This window comes from Gymnoscopelus microlampas (assembly GCF_963454915.1).
Source record: "Gymnoscopelus microlampas genome assembly, chromosome: 1".
Taxonomy (NCBI): domain Eukaryota; kingdom Metazoa; phylum Chordata; class Actinopteri; order Myctophiformes; family Myctophidae; genus Gymnoscopelus; species Gymnoscopelus microlampas.
Genome location: NC_139962.1, coordinates 41,785,054 through 41,803,788, shown reverse-complemented (window position 1 = coordinate 41,803,788; position 18,735 = coordinate 41,785,054). Strand labels below are relative to the sequence as shown.

Sequence of the window (18,735 nt, the reverse complement as noted above, 5' to 3'; positions counted from 1 at the left end):
TTATGTACCATGTAATGCCCTTATATCGCCCCCAGTGGTGTAAAGTAACTAAGTGCATTCACTACAGTACTGTACTTAAGAACAATTTTGAGGTATTTTTACTTGAGTATTTCCAGTTTTCAGTACCTTTACTCTAGTACATCTCAAAGGCAAATATTTACTTTGTAGATTTAGATTAAAATAATAATAGCCGATCTACAAGCTCACAAGCCTGTAGATCTGCTATTTTCAAATGATTGTATACTTTTGAAATCTTGTAAAATGGGGACATTCTGCATAATGAGTACTTTCTACTTTTGGTACTTCAAGTACATTTTGATATCAATACTTTTGTAGCCTACTTTTACTCAAGTACATTTTGATTACCGGACTTTCACTTGTAACAGAGTATTTCTACAGTGCAGTATTGATACTTTTACTTAAGTAAAGAATGTTAGTACTTTTTCCACCACTGATTGCCCCCTAGTGGTGCTCGTGTACTTTTAGGTGTGAGTGCGTGCGTGCATGCGTGCACCATGAAGGCTAAAACAGCAGATATGCAGAGCAAGGATTGTGTTAAAGTAGCTGTCAGAGTTCGACCATTCAACAAGGTCAGTGTCTGACTGGGTATATATTTTTAATTAGCCTATTTCAACGTGTGTTATTATAGAAAACACTTGCTGCTTAGCTATTTACTCTGGAGACATACAGTACAGTATCCAATTCCTGCATCATTGTGTTAGTTACGACTTTATATTATCATGTGTTTTACTAGCTTACTTCACTTTCTATCATTTCTGAACGAATTCATCCTCGGTGTTTCGCATTGTAAGTAATTTTATTTTGAGGAAAGAAAATAGAAATAGGCAACAAAGTGTTAGATTGATGATAATTATGCAGTGTTGGATTTGTATCTGTCTTCTAGGCTACAGAAGGGGTCGGCAACAATTAGGCTACCCAAAAATATCGATCCAAGTCCAACCCAATGTAATATTTATTCATGATACAAAATGTTGACAATAACAGCAAGCATGTTTAATAATTAAAATCTAAAGAAAGGGATAACTGAAATTAACATGCCTACATTTTACAATCACAAAAGGCACGTTTAAAGGTGCTGTGAGTGATATTCTTTGTTAAAAAGCTTTTTGTTAAAAAGTTAAAGCTCTATATTCTATAAAGTGTTTGTTCACAGGGGTCCCCATCTATCCCTGCAGAAAATACATTTTCAAGAGGCTCACTAATTTCATCCTGATTAAATTGGTAGGCTATCCTGACCTGCAAATGTATTTTATATTATACTAAAGAGGTGGAGAGATCCTGTCACTGATCAAACACTCTATGACAATAATTTATGTGGGAATATAGAGCTATTTAACACAAAATATCACTTACACCCCTTTAATTTTTTTCAAGGCTTCATGGTGCTCAAAGTTGCCAAATTTGCAATAAAAATACACAATTTATTGGCAAAAGCCAAGCATTTGTGCAGTCAAAAAAAGATGAATTAATATGTTTTTCTTCTGCAATGTACTCAGGATAAACAGGCAATATGTTTTGACCTCTTCAGGCAAACTAATAATGTATAAGTTTTAAGTTATTCAGGGCACACCAACAGTAAACATAACAACACAAATTATTCAATGCCGTATCTTAACCACGAATAGTTTTTCCCAGTTATGCTCATATCGTTACATCTTGCTATATACAATATACACGCTGTGACTATGTATTTCCAGCGACCTAAATCAGCCCCCACAGAGAGATGATAAGCTATAGAATCATCCTATAAATCTCAGGGACGGATTAAGATACATGGAGGGCCGAAGGCCAATTATCTTTTAGGGGGCCCCCATGCACTACCCAAAACGGACAGTTGGTTGGGCACGCAAATATACTGCGTGAGTATGATAGATGTGGGTCAAGAAAGCACCTAGACATTTTATTATACAGGATTTATAGTCTCTAATGTACAGTATTTACATGATATTTATATGCATGTCAAAATACATTTATTAAAAATACATATCAGCACTCATTAGTCCTGTCAGTCAAGCGGCCATATAGGAGGGGCCTTGCTGAGGGGCCCAGATATTTTATACATTTACATTTTAGTAAATTGTCGATCAGCCTTATGCCCGTGTGTAGTCAAAGGCCCCCGGACCGGTCCACAATCGGTCCATGATAAAGCACAATACATGCTTCCAAAAGTCCTTCCAAAGTTTTCAAAAAGGGAGGCCATAACTACAAATTGACATCATTCAGAACTTCTGATGGGCGGCCTCAGAACTTTTTCTTAGAAGATCCTGCATCCCCAGATGTCCTGACTGTCCGAAACGGCATTTTTTTCCGACATCGGAACGAGCATCTATTGACCTCAAAACAAAATCTGTGTGTGTGTGTGTGCGTGCGTGCGTGCATACGTGCGTGCGTGCGTGTGTGACCTACTTCAAACGCCAACGACCCGAGGGAGTGCTGTGCCCGGCGTCAGGTCAGATAGGCGGTTGTCCAGAACCGCAATATGGAGATCTTGTTGTCCAGAAGCGCGGTTCCAACCCAGTATATTGTATACCCACAGTATATTTCCTAGTATATGCCCATATATGGGCATATACTGATGACATCAGGGATCTCCATATATGGGCATGAAAGGGACACAGACAGACAGACGGGTACAATGGGTACTCCGACAACGGGTAGGCCCTATTGCATAACCGGGTGGGGCATGTATTCCCAGCTTGCATTGTTCACGACTTGCATCGTTCCCGAGTAGGTCGGTGCCAGGCACCGGTCTAGTCTCTATAAATAATGGTACATTTGTCTGTAAGAAGATGTGTTTATTTCTCCATGCAGAGAGAGAGGGATGCAGGAAGTCGCGGCATCATCTCCATGTCATCTGCATCCATCACCATCCAGGACCCCCGGAACCCCCACATTAGACGCTCTTTCTGCTTCGACTTCGCCTACTGGTCTCACAGCGGCTTCACACAAGACCGCAGTGGCCTCTTCTTGCCTGAGGAGCCAGGGGGGCGCTATGCTGATCAGGTGAACTTTAGGATATCCTAAATCAGTGGTTCTCGAACTCAAACTTTAATTTCAAAGACCCCCGTAACTCTGAGAGTGTAAAAATGGACCCTTACTGGTCCATTTGGTTCCATTTGTACACTCAAAGAGTTACAGACCTGTAAGGGTCCATTTGGAACCCCCTCAAGGAACCACTGTCCTAAATGCTTAATAAATACAGTACTCAATCTTTGTTTCTGAATTTAGACAGAATAAATGTGGAATGAAATAGAAGTAGTTGGCTAAATACAGGTAGAATGAATATATACTGCAGATCACTGGTGGAGATAAACGGTCACAGCACCAGCTTCAAATCATCCAACAAGATGGGTACAAACACCAGCAACACCTGTTACATGGGCAGACATAAGTAACCAAAGAAATGTTTGAACATCTAGTGTTCGCCCACAATCTACCACTCCCTCATAATTGGACCCCTTGCAGTTTGCTTACCAGCCTAAACATCCAGTGGAGGACAGCGTCAACACAGACACAACTCTGTCGCTACTGCACAACATAATTGATGGATTACAGATTAAAACATCTTAATGCTGCAGTGACTGTAGTGGACTTTGTTCATCTTAATAATGATAATAATACCAAATGTTCACCAATATGTTGATTGACTAGGAACGATAGAACTCTCGAGCACTTTTACACTCCCTTTAAAGACAACATCAGCAAGTTTACACCGGGATGATGTTGTACCCAAGGTAACTCCCTCCAAGCACAGACAGACACAAGTGGTTTCCTTGCTACTGATTTATTTGAAGGTGCCTTCAATCCTCCAAATCCACCGTGAAAACTAAACAATAAACATAAAATAAGCATGTTACATTAACATAGAAGACCTCATGCACAGCATGTAAAATAGACACATTTACCAGAGTAAAATACAGACAGTACAAACAAACAAATACCTCGTTGGCTGCATGCTACACATAAAGGGAGTACTCTTCAGGTCCTTACTTATAACCCTTTCTTATGACTTAAGACAGTAACCTTTCTTATAACTTTAAGTTTAGACAGTCTCTTGTGACCAGCATGACACGGAGCTTCTGCACCTTGCTGCTAGTTGCTTAATGACAAAATCCTGTGAACCCCATTTCACTTGAGAGCAGACCAACGAGCCACAGAACGTGACTTTAACACTTAAAAATAAAAGCATTACAACAACTTCACAAATAACCATGAAATAATGTATACATAAATGTGACTTGAATAACTTCTTAATTATGAACTTGGACTTATAGAAATAAAGCAAATTATTAACTTATAGACGATGACAGCAGTTACACAAGGTGAGAGTTAAGGTTTTTCCTAATCAGAAACCATGGATTGACATATCCATCCATGCCTGTTGCTGAATGCGCACAGTGCTGCTTATTCTGGGGATATGGTGGCATTACAGTATAAGGTAGTGTGTAAAAGGCTGCGAAGGGAAATAGTCGATGCAAAGCAGCATTATAAGAACAAAGTGGAAGCTCAGTTCAAACAGACCAACACTTAGTTCTTGTGTGTGGCAAGAACTAAGAAGAACAACCACAGATGATAAGGGCAAGCGCCTGTCGATCAACAGTGCTGATGCTGCACTGGCGTGCAAATGATTTGAACGCTTTTCTGCACGGTTGTTTGTATGTATGTATGTACAGTATGTATGAGTGAGTGACATTGATGATTCTTGATTCATTACCACCCGCACGGCACCAGTCAGCTTTCACAAAGCTGTATAATAATGATAATAATACATCCAATTTATATATCGCTTTTCTTGGTACTCAAAGTTGCTTTACACAACAGAACAAATGAAAAAAACAACTTTATTTAGACTTAAGAGAATAACTATCCCTTATTATCACCATGTCCTTATTATAAGCCAATCTTCAGTACCCCTCATCACAAAGACGAATACACATTTGAGACTTCAGTGGCACTGGTGTCACAAAGGAACCAGAGAAGACGATGAAGCAGGAACAAGATGACCTGAAGCGAAAAGAAGAGGAGGAGAAAAACAAGGAACAAGACATTGATGCTGACGCTGACGCCGAAGAGGGTGAGGAGGAAGAGGATGAAGATGAGGAGGAGGAAGACGAAGAGGAGGAGCCTGCAGAAACTGGAGAAGAAGATGATGCTAAGCTTAATCACTTTTGTCCACAGAGATATGGACAAAAGTGATATGGTCAGATGAGTCATCCAGCACAACATAAATGAGTTAAATTCCTTGTAGATGCAAAATATATGCCAATACAGGTGGTTCTGTATGCTGACTCTGATATAGGATGAATTGCAAACTTATAATTTCCTTTCTGTCCTCAGGGCAGCGTGTTCCAGGACCTGGGAGAAGGAATCCTCCAGAATGTACTGCAGGTTGTAATGTATTGTGTTGTATTTCATCATAGCATACTGTACTGTACTGTACTGTACTGCACGGAACTGTATTGTATTGTATTGTATTTGTACTGCATTGTATGTCTGCAGGGTTACAATGCCACTCTGCTGGCGTATGGGCAGACAGGTTCAGGGAAGAGTTACTCCATGGTGGGTAATGGTCCTAATAAAGGTCTGGTCCCAACGCTGTGCCAACGACTGTTTCAGGACATCAAGACAAACCTGGACACCAGGCAGTGTCAGGTAGTGTGTGTGTGTGTGTGTGTGTGTGTGTGTGTGTGTGTGTGTGTGTGTGTGTGTGTGTGTGTGTGTGTGTGTGTGTGTGACACCTTTGCACAAGCTGCTTTTAAACTTTCCTGTTCAAATTAATGAAATAAAATTAGATGAAATGTCTGTTTAACCTCCATCTGTTCTTCTCTCAGGTGTTCTTCAGTATGTTGGAAATCTACAATGAGCAGGTAAATAAATAAATAAATATGTTTTTAATGATCATGTCCTTTAAATCTTACGTTTAATGTGTGATCTCTTCCTCTCCTCTATCTAAGTAGTTGACATCTGTCATTCTTTCGCTCCTGTTTAAGTCAGTGGTCAGCCTATCGGCTGCTGTGTGGTCAAATGGGTAGACCGCGCACATGTTCAGAGCACAATGAAAAACATTTTTTTAAGGTTTTAAAGAACATAGTTCCCACATTTTGGGAAAGTGACTGATATGCTGTCTCCACTCTCTCCACCCCCCCCCCCCCCACACACACACACACACATACACACTCCATTGCTTCCAGGTGATTGACCTGCTGTCTCGAGGGTCTCGCCCCCCAGGGGGTCTGAGAGTGAGAGAGGAGCAGCAGAGAGGCTTTTATGTTGAAGGTCTGAGAACCATCCCATGTGACACTGCGACACAGGTACTGTAGATGAAATAGATAGATAGATAGATAGATAGATAGATAGATAGATAGATAGATAGATAGATAGATAGATAGATAGATAGATAGATAGATAGAGGGATAGATGGATAGAGGGATAGATGGATAGAGGGATGGATAGATGCATATAGTACTAGCTGGTAATGGATACATTGTGATAATGACCATTAATGTTTCCAGATAGGACAGTTAATGGAACAAGGCACCAGGACCCGAACCACTGCAGCAACGCACATGAATGCCAACAGTAGCCGTTCACACATGCTCATTATTCTGCAGCTGAAACAGGTGAGCTGTTCTCTGTCTGTTTCAGATTCCCAGAACAAGTAGGTGAGAAGATGAAAGATCATCATCCATGCTATTAAACCCCTGTTAGTTTGTGAGCAAGCAGCTCTCATGAAGGGGATTTCTTAAACCACACTTCTCGCTTGAATGATTTCACTCCTTGATAATAATAACCATGTGCTTCTGTTGTAAAATACACACATGGCATATTCTTCTAAATTCATATTCTTGAAACAATGTTCAAGTTGTTGGTGGGTGCATTATACATGCAATATACTGTATTATATTGTATACTGTACATTGCATTACTGTAATTTAGCAGACGCTTTTATCCAAAGTGACTTACAATAAGTGCATTCAACATAGTTAGGGAACGAAACTACTAATCACCAGAAGTATTAAGTGCATTCTCTTCTCAAACAAGCAACCAAGAGTATACCTAGCGCTAAGGTAAAGGTGCAATATATCAGCTACCTACTTTCATAAACAGATGAGACAAAATAGGAAAATCAAATGAGCAAGAGCTAAAACAAATAAGCGTATCGAATAAAAAAGATCAAGTAAAAGAATAAAAGAATAAAACAACAAGAGTTCGTACATCTAGTTAACAACAGGTAGGCAAGGCGAAGAGGAATGGTAGTGTTTCTGTACACTATTATTGTCTAGTGGATAATCTGTATGTTTGCTTGTGCCTGTCAGATCTTCTCTAAGGAGAGTACAAGTAAGCAGTCCAACATCAACCTGGTTGACCTGGCAGGAAGTGAGAGACAGAGATCTTCAGGGTTAGAGGCTGACAGACTTAAAGAGGGAACAGCCATAAACCTCAGCCTCACCACACTGGGAAATGTTATCAGGTTGGTTGACGTTATTCTAGTTCATTTTAAGGGTGGAAAGATTCATCAATTATTAAACAATCAACAGAAATGTATGACATTTCATTCCAGTAATCGACTAATCAGTGTAATGACATATTATGTAAACATTTCCTCTCCTCTCCTCTCCTCTCCTCTCCTCTCCTCTCCTCTCCTCTCCTCTCCTCTCCTCTCCTCTCCTCTCCGCTCCTCTCCTCTCAGTGCTTTAGCTGATGTAGCTGTTGGTAAGAAGGTGGTTCATATCCCGTACAGAGTCTCTGTTCTCACCAAGTTGTTGCAGTCAGCATTGGGCGGCAACAGTCGTACCGTCATGGTAACAGACACACAGCAACAGACAGATACGCCTATAGTCATTGATTGTAAGTGCAGACAGTTCATATCAGAGAGGTTGTGATTGTGTGTGATTGTTGTCCAGATTGCCACTGTGAGTCCTGCTGACATCTGTTATGAAGAGTCTCTGTCAACTCTACGTTACGCTGAGAGGTGATCATGAGCTACAGTATATCTATATCACACACACACACACACACACACACACACACACACACACACACACACACACACACACACACACACACACACACACACACACACACACACACACACACACACGTTTTATCTCAACCACCTGTCTCCTCTTTGCTGTCTCCTTCTTGCTGCACTTTCACTCTCTCTCTCTCTCTGTCACCTCTCTCTCTTTTCATCTCCACCCTCCATTCCTCCCTCATTCTCCTCCTCCTCCTCCTCATTCTTTTGATTGTGCATTAATTCAGGGCAAAGCGCATCCAGAACAGGGCGGTGGTGAATGAGAGTCCCACAGAACGTCTGGTAAAAGAGCTGAGGGCTGAAAACGTGCGTCTCCTGCAGAGACTGAGCCGCCTGGAGCAGGAGGGACGCAGGACGGACGACGAGAGCAGTAAGAATGGACCACTAGAAGACAGTGGTTCTCAAAGTGGGGTCAAGGGACCCTCTGGGTTCCTTGAGGGGGTTCCAAATGGATAATATCTGCAGAGTTATGGGGGTCCTTGAAATTAGAACGTTTGAGAACCACTGCACTAGAAATACTATAGAGTTTAAAGTGTGTGTGTGTGGTGTGTGTGTGTGTGTGTGTGTGTGTGTGTGTGTGTGTGTGTGTGTGTGTGTGTGTGTGTGTGTGTGTGTGTGTGTGTGTGTGTGTGTGTGTGTGTGTGTGTGTGTGTGTGTGTGTGTGTGTGTGTGTGTGTCCAGAGGAGTTGCGTGGGTTGTTGAGTCACAATGAGCTACAGATCAGAGCCATCCACACTCTGTGGGAGCAACATCTACAGGAAGCACTGAAGGACTGGGAACAACAGTACACCAGTATAACACAGGTAGACACACACACACACACACACACACACACACACACACACACACACACACACACACACACACACACACACACACACACACACACACACACACACACACACACACACACACACACACACACACACACACACACATAGTAAATAAGAATAACTTTATTGTCACATCGCATGTGACAATTCTTTATGCAAGATATCACCATTGCAGTGACAGAAATTAGAATAGAGCAGAAATGTGTCTCGTGCAGGTGCAAAACATACTGTATCAGGCATATAGAAATAGCAGCAGCTATATAAAATCACATGGTTAAAGTGACATGGTCAAATATACCGGCACACCAGTTTAACACAGCTACTGTACACTCACAGTACTAGGGTTTGGCGGTATACATTTTTTCACCCTGTCAAACAAGTCCAGGTTATTATTTTCTTTTTATTGTTTCTTAACAGAGATTTAAATGATTACATCTCTTTATTCTTGTTCCCATGGCGCCAGCCAGCAAGCTATGGGCATACAATGCCAAATTCAGGACACTCGTGGACAGTTTGCAACTGTGACTGCACAAATCTAACAAAGCATTGTTAGACATGCACATGTCTCACAATGTGATGGATGAATGGCCACACCACTGCACTGTCAACATATTCATGAATATTTATTTTCTGTACCCCTCTCTCTCTCTCTCTCTCTCTCTCTCTCTCTCGCTCTCTCTCTCTCGCTCTGTGTTATAAGGAGAGGAGGATGATGCAGATGTATCCTTACATTTTAAACGTTAATGAAGATGCTCAGCTGTCTGGTGTTGTCAAGCTCTTCATCCAGGAGGGTGGATATTATTATTATTGTTATTATTATTATTATTGTCCTTCTCATACGTCTCTCTCTCTCTCTCTCTCTCTCTCTCTCTCTCTCTCTCTCTCTCTCTCTCTCTCTCTCTCTCTATTGTATGACTTCAGTCTGTGTATTTGTGTGTTCTCTCAGGTGAGTGGGATGTTGGACTGTCTGACTCAACTGCCAGATCCATCTGTATTAAAGGTCTTGGGTCAGTTAACAGTTAACAGTTCTTGTGATAATAATCAAATAATGCAACAAAGGAAAGTACATTCAGTTGTGTGTTGATGACATCTAGGATCTCCATATATGGGCATAAAAGGGACAAGGACTGACATACAGTATACAGAGATCTCCATATATAGGCATAAAAGGAACAAGGACTGATGACAGATACTGAGATCTCTATATATCGGCATAACAGGAACACAGGTAGCCAGACAGATACAGAGATCTCCATATATGGACACAAAAGGGACACAGACAGGTACCACGGGTACTCTGACAAAACTCTGACACTATGACTCAGATATATCGGTCGGATCGGCCGGATCGGTGGTGTGACGTAGGTGTGAGGGCCGAACCTCTAGTTAAATAAACCAGAGAGTTTCATAGGGATACAAAATGGTAGCAGTAAAATTACTGTTACAATGTGCCTCACTGTGTGTGTGTGTGTGTGTGTGTGTGTGTGTGTGTGTGTGTGTGTGTGTGTGTGTGTGTGTGTGTGTGTGTGTGTGTGTGTGTGTGTGTGTGTGTGTGTGTGTGTGTGTGTGTGTGTGTTTGCATGCATGCATGTGTATGTGGTAGTATTCAGGATCGTCATGCTGTATTCAAGAACGTCCAGCGTCGGGTGTCTTTGACACCCCTGGCAGGGTCAAAGGTTATTGTCAATGGTAACTCCATCTCCCAGACAACTGAACTGCAACACCTGGTGAGTCTCCATGGAATCCTGAAGGGACAAAATGACTTCTGGTTGCAAATATTAAGAATGTATCATTGACTTCGTTAGACGCACGTATGGCGTGCACGCTTAGAGTTAATGGTGTGTGTGTTCATTCTCTGTAGGACCGTCTCATCCTAGGTTCCAACTGTACCTACCTGTTTATTGGCTATCCCTCTGAGAGGGGCGGGGATGATTGGAGTCGCTATGACTATGACTACTTCCAGTCTGAACTGGCTGCTGCTGAAGGCATCCAACTGGGTGAGACAGATAGGATGCTGTGTGTGTGAGTGCGTGTGTGTGAGTGAGTGAGTGCGTGTGTGTGTGTGCGTGTGACGACCATGCAGTCTTATGCAAAGGTTCAAATGTGGTATGGTATTTAGACAGATTCAAGGTTTGTTTGTTTACCTGGCATCCTATTTCTATAGTTTCGTATGTACAGATTATTACTGAAGCACTACAGACTGTACTCTGCATTTGATGTATGTTTTTAGTTTTACCTTGCTTTCTGTAAGTTGCTCTGGATAGTGAGCGTCTGGTAAATGCCTAAATTGTAAAGTACACACACTTATCACTAACTCCATGACTGGTTGACTTGCTGTCGAAGTGAGGGAACAGATATAAACCTATGTAATTAAGAGAAAGAAGGAAAATGTGTACATGTGGGGGGGGGGGGAGATGTGTGTGTGTGTGTGTGTGTGTGTGTGTGTGTGTGTGTGTGTGTGTGTGTGTGTGTGTGTGTGTGTGTGTGTGTGTGTGTGTGTGTGTGTGTGTGAGTGTGAGTGTGTGAGTGAATGTCAAGTGGGGTCATGTTGGGGATTAAACCAGTATTTAGGCCAGTAGGCTGCAGTCTCATCTGGTACAGTAGACCAGATCACATCTGCCATGAAACGGTTAATCTATAGCGAGTTTAATCGAGCGGAAGGGAATCTTTGCACGCTATGCTAATCCCTAGGCTATAGGGTGTGTGTGTGTGTGTGTGTGTGTGTGTGTGTGTGTGTGTGTGTGTGTGTGTGTGTGTGTGTGTGTGTGTGTGTGTGTGTGTGTGTGTAAATATTGATATTAGTGACTGACTGATGCAATCAAAACAAACATCTGAAATCTGAGAGGCCATTTGAGTGGGTTTAATGTTGGTGGGAATGTATTGCCTAGCCAGTTATAGCCTATTAAACTGCGTAATGTATAGCAGGGGTTCTCAACCTGTGGGTCGGGACCCCCAGGGGGGTCCCCACATGATTTTGAGGGAGTCCCCAGATGACAGTGAAGTGACAATTTTAGGACTTTAGACCTTTTTAATACCTAAAAAAGAATAAAGACCATTACTGCATCTAAAGTAACCAACAAACTATACTAAAAACTGGTCAAACATTGGCCAAATTGTCAAATAATATATGAAAGAAGCAAACATTTTGAAAATAGCCTATCTACAAGTTCACAACGCCTCATGCTGCACGAGGCTGTGAGCTTGTAGATCTGCTATTTTCACAATATTTATCTGTGGAACAGAGTCAAACTTCTACATTCCAAGTGCTTGTCACTGTGTGTGTGTGTGTGTGTGTGTGTGTGTGTGTGTGTGTGTGTGTGTGTGTGTGTGTGTGTGTGTGTGTGTGTGTGTGTGTGTGTGTGTGTGTGTGTGTGTGTGTGTGTGTGTGTGTGTGTGTGTGTGTGTGTGTGTGTGTGTATGTGTATGTGTGTGTGTGTGTAATTGCACATACACTGTGTAGCACTTGTCTTTGCCGCTTACTAGTACAAATTTTAACAAGCTTTAAATATTTGTGTGGCGTACGTTTTTGCGTGTGCGTGTGCATGTAGGGGAGTCCAGTGTTCATAGCAGTCAGACAGACCCCAGCCTCCTGGCTGTGTTCTATGATTACACTAAACTGATGCCTATGGTGTCTGAAGCCAACCAGATGAGCCAGGAGCTCAACAAGGTAACTATGGCTTTCATATGTTCACATAATGTTTACGACTGATTAAGCCTGTCACAATTATTACATAATCGTCATCATAATCGTTGCCATGTTGAGAAAAGGTTCATACATTTTGAAACATTTTCAAAAATAGTGGAAATAGTAGATCTACAAGGTCACAACTGTCACAGACTCACAACGCATCGCACTGCGTTGTGAACTTCTAGGTCGGCTATTTCCACTATTTTGTAACACAATTTGAATATAAAATATAAAATATGACGTATTTTGGCCATAATATATTATTAATTTTGATTATTGGTCATTGTCAGTCATTTCTTTGTGTATTTAAGTTTTTGTCATATCTGCCCTGTGCAACTTTAGTTTTCAAGGCCTAAAAGCCACTGCAGTGTATCCTAGTTCTAAACATGCAAGGTGAGGGTGGTTATATATACATGTCAATCAACATTCATATTGTATTGGCTACTGTATTGTGTCTTTAGGGGGTGGAGTTTAAACTGGAGATAAAGAACCTGGCGCTGTCGGACTCTAAAGGTCATGACCTGGAGAAAGACATTGTTATCAGAGTAACTTCACTGGAAAGCAAACAGGTCACCCTCTGTCTGTCTGTCTGTCTGTCTGTCTGTCTGTCTGTCTGTCTGTCTGTCTGTCTGTCTGTCTGTCTGTCTGTTTGTCTGTCTGTCTGTCACATACTTTCCTCTATTCAACCATAGACAGGTTGAACGTTACTTTTTACCGTAAAACATGTATTTTGTCTCTCTCAGGTGTGGGTTTGGTCCAAAGCCAAGTTTGTGAACCGTAAGTTCCTAATGGAAGAGCTATACCAGCAGCACCAGGCAGAGAGCGGAGGCCAGGTGATTCAGTTTAACATTTTATTGAACTTTATTTGCAACATGGTAAAACACAATCAATAAAATTACATCTTTAACCAGATCAGCAAGCTCGCTAATTAGCTACTGTAGGTGAGAAATAGTGCAACTGTATTCCTGCTATTAAAATAATTTAGCTGGTTGACAATCATCTTCTACCACTAATAGCAAGGAAAAGATGTTAATCGTGCTAATCCGACAGGTCTGGTACTTTGAGTTGCTTTACATTTCAAAAAGCCTGATTTCTTCCCAGAGTGGACAGGGTCTGTCTGGCGTTGCTCTGCCCAGAGATAGAGATCCATTCTGGGATCCATTGGAACCTTTACTCCTGGGCAGAGCCCATCTCTGGCTCCAGTCCCTGGCTTTTCGCATCGCTCTTGAAGAACAACTAGAGGTACTCATACTGTAGTGTAGATACGTACTGTATACACTTGTACACAGAGATACTCATGTGATGGAGGGAAAGGGGAACTTGGAGATGCAGAGAATGGATAAATATAACTCAAGCCATAAAAGAGGACAGGGATAGACCCATGAATGCACTGGTTCTGAAAGTACGGTCTGGTGACCCCCAGGGATCCTTGAGGAGATTCCAGGAGGTCCCCAGCAAATTTAGGTACAATAAAAAAAAGTAAGCCCTGTTTTATTGTTCAGCTGTTTGCAAATAGCTGATGTACAAGCTCACAACGCATCGCATTGTGACACGGTGTGAGCTTGTGGATATGCTATTTAGTAAAAAGTTACTTCTTAGGCTCTGACCGTAATTTACTCTCAGCCGTCACATTTTCTGCCTGCTTGTGATTAGTGGTCTCCCTGTCTCCAGGTTCTGGGTTCAGACGGCACAGAGGAGGCTATTCTACAGGCACGACTGATGCCATGCAACCCCTCTGGACTGTATGACACACAAACACACGCACGCACACACACATACACGCACATGCACACACACATGCACACGCACACGCACGGAAGTGGCTAAGGAGGTAGAGCGGCACCAAACATTGTACATCTGATATAACCTCTTGATCTTTGATGTGAGCAAATGTCATCTCAACTGCACTGTTACCATTTTAAAAGCACTTCTGTGCTCTTAAAATGTTTTGTCCATGTTATCCATGATATTTAAATGTCTTCCTCTGCAGTCCTCTGGGTGAGGACGACATTCTGATTGACCCGTCAGAGCTGCTGGGTCGACGACTAGACTTCCAGCTGGTCTTGGATCAGTGCTGTGGTGTTCGTTGGATCAAAGAGGCCAGAAACAGAGGGGTCCAGATTGGGTACAAATAAATACAAATAAAATATTTGAAGATTATTCTTGACCCATGAGCTTCATCCACCGGACACAATGAATGAGGTGGAAATATATGTGATGTCATCTCTTGTCACCTCAGTTTCAGGTTTTTCGACTGTGGTCAGGCTCAGTACACTCCGGCTGTGTGGCACAACATCAACCCTCTGCTCGACCACAGAGTTCACTTCACCTCCCTTCATACGTCCCACACCCTGCTGGGCCACTTGCAGCGCAGCGCCCTCGTTCTGGAGCTCTGGGGACTACAAGGTATGACTGCATGATGAATCGGGGTAGAGGGAGGTTGAGAGAGAAATCTATTGATTCATTGGAATATAGGGTTGCCCTTTGTTGCCTCTCTCAGAGAGCTGCGTCCCCCTGACGTCCATCCTGGATGGAGTAAAGATGACAGCAGAGGGCATCTTCATCATTGATGAAGCGGAGTCAGACGCCACAGTGAGTTCTATCGTTTTCACTGATTCTTGGAACATTCTTGACACTTCTTGTCTTGTTGTCCTCATAAGATTAGAGGCACAGAATTCTGAAAGTAAGACCTGAAACTTTTGCGAATAGAATAAAGCTTCTTTTGTGCTGTTCCAAAATGCAAACAGCAGAATCATGAAAAGCAAGGAGGCTCGCAACTCACTTTAAAACGCCTTTATTCACAGCAGCAGCATTTTGTTAATTTTTTTGCTGCTGCGGTGAATAAAGACACGGAGCATTTTAAAGTGAGTTGCGAGCCTCCTTGTTTTGTGTTTTAACCCAGCTCTGGAATCAGATGTGTTCCTGCTGGCCATGTCGCTGCCATGTTGCTGCTTCAGAGCTTAAAGACAGACCTGGATAACTGTTAAGGCCCTTCCATCTTATCACGGTCTTCAAATTCCTGAGCTTCCATTTTTGGAAACATTGTATCTGAAACGCTGATGTCTGATTCTCCCCCACTGTCAGTCTCAACCTCGCTCCAAACGAGGTTCAGGTGTGCAGCGTGATGGAAACCAGAGCAGGAATGTGCAGCTGTGTCTGTTTCAGGTTACAAGAATCATGTATGTGTCTTATAAACCAACAGTCTATTTACAAAATCTTGTTTGGAGGTTATCAAATTGATTGTTTTGTCATTAGAAGGGTTTCCCCTTTCATAAATAGTTGAGCCGCAAAAGCGATAGTGAAACTATTGTAATCTGTTTGTCTGTCGGCATACAATATGTACGTATACTTGATGTGTTTATGTATGTCACCCAGTCTGCACATTTGTCCACCAGAGGGTGGTGAAAGCAACAAAACAAATGTGTAAAGACCAAAAGGCAATGAGAAAGGCTCTTCTAGATTGCCTTGTTTTCTCCTAATTGATTTCAGCACTGCAGGGTCATACCAGATAAATCTTTGTGAAAGCAATACCATAATAACACATTAATATGTACTGAGCTCATGTGTTTGTGTGTGTGTGTGTGTGTGTGTGTGTGTGTGTGTGTGTGTGTGTGTGTGTGTGTGTGTGTGTGTGTGTGTGTGTGTGTGTGTGTGTGTGTGCGTGCGTGCGTGCGTGCGTGCGTGCGTGCGTGCGTGCGTGCGTGCGTGCGTGCGCATACACTGTAGCATATGGAATCTGCAGAGCAAGCCTGTTCTGTGAGAGCCTTACAGCAGGATTTGGAGGAGCTGAAGACAACCAATGAATCACTGAAGAAAGAGAACCATACTCTGAGAGAACAACTCAACACAGCCAAGAACAGTACTTTAGTGCAAGCGCACACACACACACACACACACACACACACACACACACACACACACACACACACACACACACACACACACACACACACACACACACACACACACACACACTAATAAACTACATTTAGTACTACATTTATTAGCCTGACTCTCCTTTCCTGCACCTTACAGTAGCTTAGACTTTCCCAGGGAGGCTGAGACATATCAAGACATATCTTTGTTTTGAAAAGTGCTTAATAAATATTAGCTAGTATTATTATTATTACTATTATTATTGTTATTATTAATATTATTATTATTATTATTATTAATATTATTATTTTTCATTGGTAGTGTATGGTCATTGTGTCAGATACTGTATGTCTGCATTTTCTCATTCCCTCTTCTACAGTACTGATCTCTCTCTCTCTCTCTCTCTCTCTCTCTCTCTCTCTCTCTCTCTCTGTCAGGTGGTGAGTGTGTGCGTGGGCGGTCTCTCCGTCCGAGCTGTGATGCAGAGTTTGCTCGTGCTCTAAAAGTTTTCTATCACAGCATGACCTCCGTCAGAGGTCAATTGCAGCGTCTGCGCCGACACAGGCCCAGCGTAAGTATCCATTCATCCATCCATCTAGGCATCCATGCATGCCTCCATCCACTTTTTGGTTTATTGGACAACTATTGGAACCAGCTCAGTGGCCTTGTGGTTAGAGTGTCCGCCTGAGATTGGGAGGTTTGTGTACAATCCCCCAGCTGGATCATACCAGAGTTAAACTATGAAAATGTTACCGAATACCTCCCTGCTCGGTACTCAGCATCAACGGTTGGATTGGGGGCCCTGCGACATACTAGCGTTATACCCAGGGTGTGTCCACTCCTTGTACATCAAGCCACCTCATACCTAAGTAGCCTGGGGAACCAACGGTCAGGAGCCTATCTCTTCTCTTTATGTAGTACGTACTACATAAAGAGAAGAGATAGGCTCCTGACCGTTGGTTCCCCAGGCCACTTACTTACCTATTGGAAGTCAATGTGTGTGTGTGTGTGTGTGTGTGTGTGTGTGTGTGTGTGTGTGTGTGTGTGTGTGTGTGTGTGTGTGTGTGTGTGTGTGTGTGTGTGTGTGTGTGTGTGTGTGTGTGTGTGTGTGTGTGTGTGTGTGTGTGTGAGTTGCAGGAGGAATCAGACCTTCTGGGTCTAAGGCTGTTCGTAGACCAGCAGAACCGTCTGCTGAGAGACTTCTCCGAGCAGCTGGAACAGAGCGTCTCCTCCCTCAAACAGGATGTGGCTGCTATCGTACGCAGGAAGCGAGAGCGCTCAGGAATCTGGTCGTGATTGACTTGACGTTCAGCAGTTTGTCGTGCTTATTTGCGTAGTGGGACTTGTGTGAATGTTACTTTCACTGTTCAGTGGTTACCTTGTGATTTGAAATGGTTAGTGAATGGACAATATCACTTGGATGGTTCGTGTTATGGGATATTGCCTTATTGTTTTAAAAGACATCAATGTGAACTTTTTTTCCCCTCACTTTGATATCCAATATTTGTGATTGAAGGAACTCTGACAAGGATTGTGTTGTTTCAGTTCATGCGTTTCTCACTTGATCAGTGTTGATCACGGGTCTTCTCGGATCCACTCGGGTATCACGCAGAATGATAAAAAAGACCCAGGACCTGTGGTAATAGAATGGGACACAAGCTTGTAGATCGACAATTGTTTTTAAATTGTGACAAATCTTGGCAAATTTTGACAAATCTTCTCTTATGGGGGTCCCTGACACAAAATAGTTGCAGATGGGGGTCCGTGGTCAAATACACATCAATTTGGAGGTCCTTCACATGAAAATGTTTAGAACCACAGCAGTAGACCACAGAATAAAACATAGACTCGTAGTGTCTCGTGCTTTTGGTTCGGGTGGATCCGTGAACTCTGACAAGGGACTGTGCTTCTGTGTCAACAAAGAAGGCAGAAGAGCACAAGAGCTTTTAAAGAGATGAACTGTTGGTTTCCACACAGGTCTTAGGGAAACAAGAATCTTTGTGTGATAGGATTTAGTTTTTTTACATTAACCACTTGAACCCTAGAATTCCTTTTCTGAGGGGAACATTAGCCGAAAATCGCAGATCTACAAGCTCGAGGCGTTGAGAGCTTGTAGATCGGCTATTTTTGGCAAAGAGGCTATATGTGTAGAGGGAGAAAAGAGCAGACTAAGTAAAAAAAAAACTTTAATCTGAAACACAATTTTATACAATATAGAGTAGGGGGTCCCTGCTTCATCTCTCTCTCAGCTAGGGGGTCCTTGGCCTGAAAACGTTGAAGAC

General features: G+C 42.4%; 1 protein-coding gene across 1 annotated transcript; it reads left to right on the top strand.

Moving 5' to 3' along the window:
• Window positions 1-515: 515 nt before the first annotated feature.
• On the top strand, window positions 516-17,749 carry kif28 (kinesin family member 28; the record flags this gene model as incomplete). Its single annotated transcript, XM_084054963.1, has 28 exons — window positions 516-590; window positions 2,833-3,024; window positions 5,359-5,409; window positions 5,521-5,673; window positions 5,853-5,888; window positions 6,213-6,332; window positions 6,534-6,641; window positions 7,338-7,492; window positions 7,712-7,823; window positions 7,926-7,993; window positions 8,284-8,426; window positions 8,738-8,859; window positions 9,590-9,680; window positions 9,836-9,896; window positions 10,493-10,616; window positions 10,751-10,886; window positions 12,438-12,556; window positions 13,039-13,146; window positions 13,321-13,410; window positions 13,679-13,819; window positions 14,249-14,319; window positions 14,568-14,702; window positions 14,817-14,983; window positions 15,078-15,169; window positions 15,662-15,742; window positions 16,304-16,436; window positions 16,891-17,024; window positions 17,591-17,749. The coding sequence occupies 28 exons, from the start codon at window positions 516-518 to the stop codon at window positions 17,747-17,749; spliced, it is 3,177 nt and encodes a 1,058-aa protein (XP_083911089.1).
• Window positions 17,750-18,735: the final 986 nt, after the last annotated feature.